The following is a 3448-nucleotide window of genomic DNA, read 5'->3' as shown; positions in this document are numbered from 1 at the left end:
GTGAGAGTATAGTTGGATGATAGGTGGGCTTACAAGCGATGGAGGCGAATCCGAGTCTAACTGAGAACCCGTAGGATACCTATGGATCAGGATAGGAGTATGGGATCCTCATTGTGTAGATATCTACAACTGGTAGAGGAGGCCGATGGTTTAACGAAGATTGAGAACTTCAATCTGACAGTAGTGATGAGATTTATCTCAAGGTGAGGTTATTGTTGTTAGTGGATGTTTACTATACTCCCCATGCTTGTAGGCTGTACGCATCCTTGAGAACTATTTCCCATTGGAAGGAGAGGATGATGTTGAAGAGATGGAAGCATCAGGCAGTGACTCGGCGACTGCTCCTCCCACTGGCGGTAGTACCAGCTGCGACGCTTTTAGCCTCTATTATATCAACCTGCTTTATTAGGCTTTAACTTTGGCTCTACTGGTACATCTGCCTCATCTAGTGGATTCCAGTTTGGAGGTAACCAGTGAGGTACACAGGAGGCGAAGGTGTCGAAGTTTTTCTGTTGCTGTCATCACGTTTGAGTGCGACGGCCACGAGCGTTTATATCACTGCTCCCTTATACTCATCTGCTATATACGTATCTACATAGAAATGCTCATCATCATGCCAATGGAGGCTTTGGAATTCGAAATATGACCTAACTACTGTCACCGCTTCCCCCTATTGTATATGATATATTCCTCTCGTTGCCCCCTTTCTTTGTCTGCTGCACTGCTCCTTCCTACTGCTAAGCTTAGTCAATCATCGTTAAGGAATCACCTCGAAACACCATTATAGTGGTGATGATATTCGTTATTATCATTGTGGTTGTTGTCGTCTCATCCGGAATTTACTTGCTATATTTGTACTACTCCTGATCGTCTTGCTGCTATTACTACTACTACTGTCTGTGGTACACCTGACTTTGGTTAACTCAGTGTAGTGGGTATGAAAGCATCCTAAGACGTTGCCCATTGATGGTGATGGCTTTGCTCGTGGCTCATAGTTTCACACACTGGGAGCTTGGTTAAGAATCTTTAGCCAGGGATTTGCTAGAATTGTAGTAGTAGAAGGCATCAGGGAGATGAATGGATCGTTTCAGTTGGGTAGTACTCTCATGTTGCGTTACGAGTACTCTATATATCAGAGCAGTAATAATGAGCATCGGGGGCTCGTCTAGAACAATATAGGCTAATTTATTGTGACAACTTTAGAGATATTGGTGATTCGATGTCTGAGAGCACAGCCAAGACCAAGACGTCTGTGGATAATGTTGTAGAGCAGGAGGTGGATAGGAAGGGCAGCAAGGATCACGTTGCTGCTCCGCCTACTAAGGAGAAACGGAAACGTAGATCTCGATGGGGCGCGGCACCAGGTAGTTATGGTGGATGGGGCATTGGGATGATGTTTATGTTCAGCTGGGGATGGGGATCATGATTCTGCTAGCGATGAGGGTGGTATCACCAAGAAGGCTCCACGCAAATCACGATTCGATACAGCCCCCTCGGCTATGGTTGTTGGACCAGGTATAGGGCTCTATCTTCACAGACACTCTTGAGGTTGTGCTCACAGGGGGTACGGCTCCTGCCATTAGACTAGATGCTGCCCAGATTGCCGCAGCAGCTGCTGCTGCTAGACTGGCTAAGGAACGAGCACAGGTAGGGAGGAGTGGGGACATTGGTTGTGGTGTCTTATTTGAGAGTTCATCAGGCTGTGGCACAGCAACAGAAGTCTGCACTACAGCTACAGAGTGAGCAGTTGAATGCTCTGAGGTATTTGGCGGACCGTCATGAACGGTCATGATGGCTCTGTAATCGACTACAATATCAGGCACGGTCGTATCGCTGCAGAGGCAGCAGCTAGAGCAGTAGCACAGGCTGAGGCTATGCAGATGAAGGGTTTCAGTAGCGGTACTATTCGGGATGGACTCCTCACAAGGAGATCATGATGGCTGTCGATCATTAGTAATTGGTAGGACCTGTTGGTGGTGTGGTATCGGCTCCAGTTGCTTTGAGGTTGGACCAATATGGTAGAGAGATCGATGCAGATGGCAAATTGGTGAGCAGCCTCTTTGCACGATGTGGTTGACTTTTCTCATTGCAATGTACTCATCATGAGCTATCAGGTACCTATGTCCCAGCTACGGCCCCCAGTGGCGATATCAACGCTGAAGATCAATCAGTAAGCTACTGCAGGCCTTTGTGAATTGGAACTTCCCATTCAGGAATCGTGCAGCCTTGGACATGATGCGTAGGAGTAAGTCCAAGACTGAGGATACAGTGGCCAGTGGGATGAAGCTGGGTAAGGGTAGTCACCCCAGCTGGGCATCATGTTACTCTACCTATAGGCAAGACACGTTCTGGGGCCACTCGTGATCGTTTTTTTGATCCAACAGTGCATGTTGCTGGTGCAGTGAGGAAACCTAGGATGGGGTTTAACTTTGTAAGTTTGTGGCTGGTTGTATACTAGTATTCGGTTCATGATGTAGAACGAGAGTGGTACTTGGACAAAAAAGGAAATAGAGATGCAAAAGCAGGAGGGTGTAGAGTCACCACCTGCTGCTGTAGTTGAGAAGGAAGAGAAGGTGAAAGCAGATGGAGTCCCAACAGCTGCTACACCAGCGATCTCCTTGGGTGTCACAGTTAGGATTCATCCCAGAGAGGCCCCGCCGACAGTGGTAAGCTTAGGGATATGCTGTTGATAGTAGTGGACATGGTTTCCCTTCCAGGAGTGGTGGGATCAGATAGTAATCGATGCTGGCGGCCCTAGTAAGGTCATATCATCTTATATTGAGCATCCTCCTCCGGCCCGTTCTGCGGCTCAGCCACACAAGCAGGAGGTAGCATGTCTGTATGGTGAGCTTGTTGTAGTGTAGTAAGCAGGGTATGGCTTCATTAACACCGGCTGAACGTAAGAAGTTGAGGAGATTAAGGAGGAAGGAGAAGGCTACTAATATGCAGGATAAGATTAGGATGGTAGTTTCTGGTAGTGGAACTAGTGTTATTGGATTTTCTCTTTTCCATAGGGTCTCATACCGCCACCACCACCGAAGGTCCGCATGAAGAACCTCATGATGGTATTGGGTGATGAGGCTGTCCAGGATCCAACTGCTGTGGAGAAACGTGTTAGGGCTGAGGTGTTTATAAGGTCTCGACAATGGGGGTACTGCTACTGGTTACTTACAGGTTACTGCTAGACGGGAGGCACATGAGAAGAGGAATGAGGAACGTAAACTACCACCTGAAGAGAAGAAGCTGAAGAAGGCAGGGAAGTGGATTAACGCTCCTGAAACTGAAACACAAGTATGTTACTGTGTGGTCCTGGTGGTAGTGGAGGAGGCCATCATATTAGGTACATGTATCAGTGTATAAAGTGAAGGATCTGTCATCTAAACGACATCAGTTTAAAGTAGCATCTCATAGCAGTACCACACAGTGATGGTGATCATTGCACGTGTAG

At 47.4% G+C, this 3448-nt stretch overlaps 2 protein-coding genes across 2 annotated transcripts; both read left to right on the top strand.

Moving 5' to 3' along the window:
* Nucleotides 1-81: 81 nt before the first annotated feature.
* Nucleotides 82-477, top strand: Pmar_PMAR017417 (hypothetical protein; the record flags this gene model as incomplete). The annotated part of the gene is made up of 3 exons (XM_002771221.1): nucleotides 82-180; nucleotides 254-356; nucleotides 410-477. 3 exons carry the CDS (start codon nucleotides 82-84, stop codon nucleotides 475-477), a joined length of 270 nt encoding a protein of 89 aa, XP_002771267.1.
* Nucleotides 478-1219: 742 nt separating this feature from the next.
* Nucleotides 1220-3427, top strand: Pmar_PMAR017416 (U4/U6 small nuclear ribonucleoprotein Prp3, putative; the record flags this gene model as incomplete). Its single annotated transcript, XM_002771220.1, has 15 exons — nucleotides 1220-1364; nucleotides 1408-1515; nucleotides 1562-1647; nucleotides 1700-1761; nucleotides 1820-1899; nucleotides 1965-2047; nucleotides 2115-2170; nucleotides 2214-2290; nucleotides 2337-2431; nucleotides 2478-2666; nucleotides 2718-2828; nucleotides 2872-2964; nucleotides 3015-3125; nucleotides 3175-3291; nucleotides 3341-3427. 15 exons carry the CDS (start codon nucleotides 1220-1222, stop codon nucleotides 3425-3427), a joined length of 1500 nt encoding a protein of 499 aa, XP_002771266.1.
* Between the last annotated feature and the right edge of the window lie 21 nt (nucleotides 3428-3448).

The sequence above is a fragment of the Perkinsus marinus genome, assembly GCF_000006405.1.
Source record: "Perkinsus marinus ATCC 50983 genomic scaffold scf_1104296963192, whole genome shotgun sequence".
Lineage (NCBI taxonomy): Eukaryota > Perkinsozoa > Perkinsida > Perkinsidae > Perkinsus > Perkinsus marinus.
Note: the sequence above shows the minus strand (reverse complement) of the source record. Positions and strands in the feature narration are given on the sequence as shown.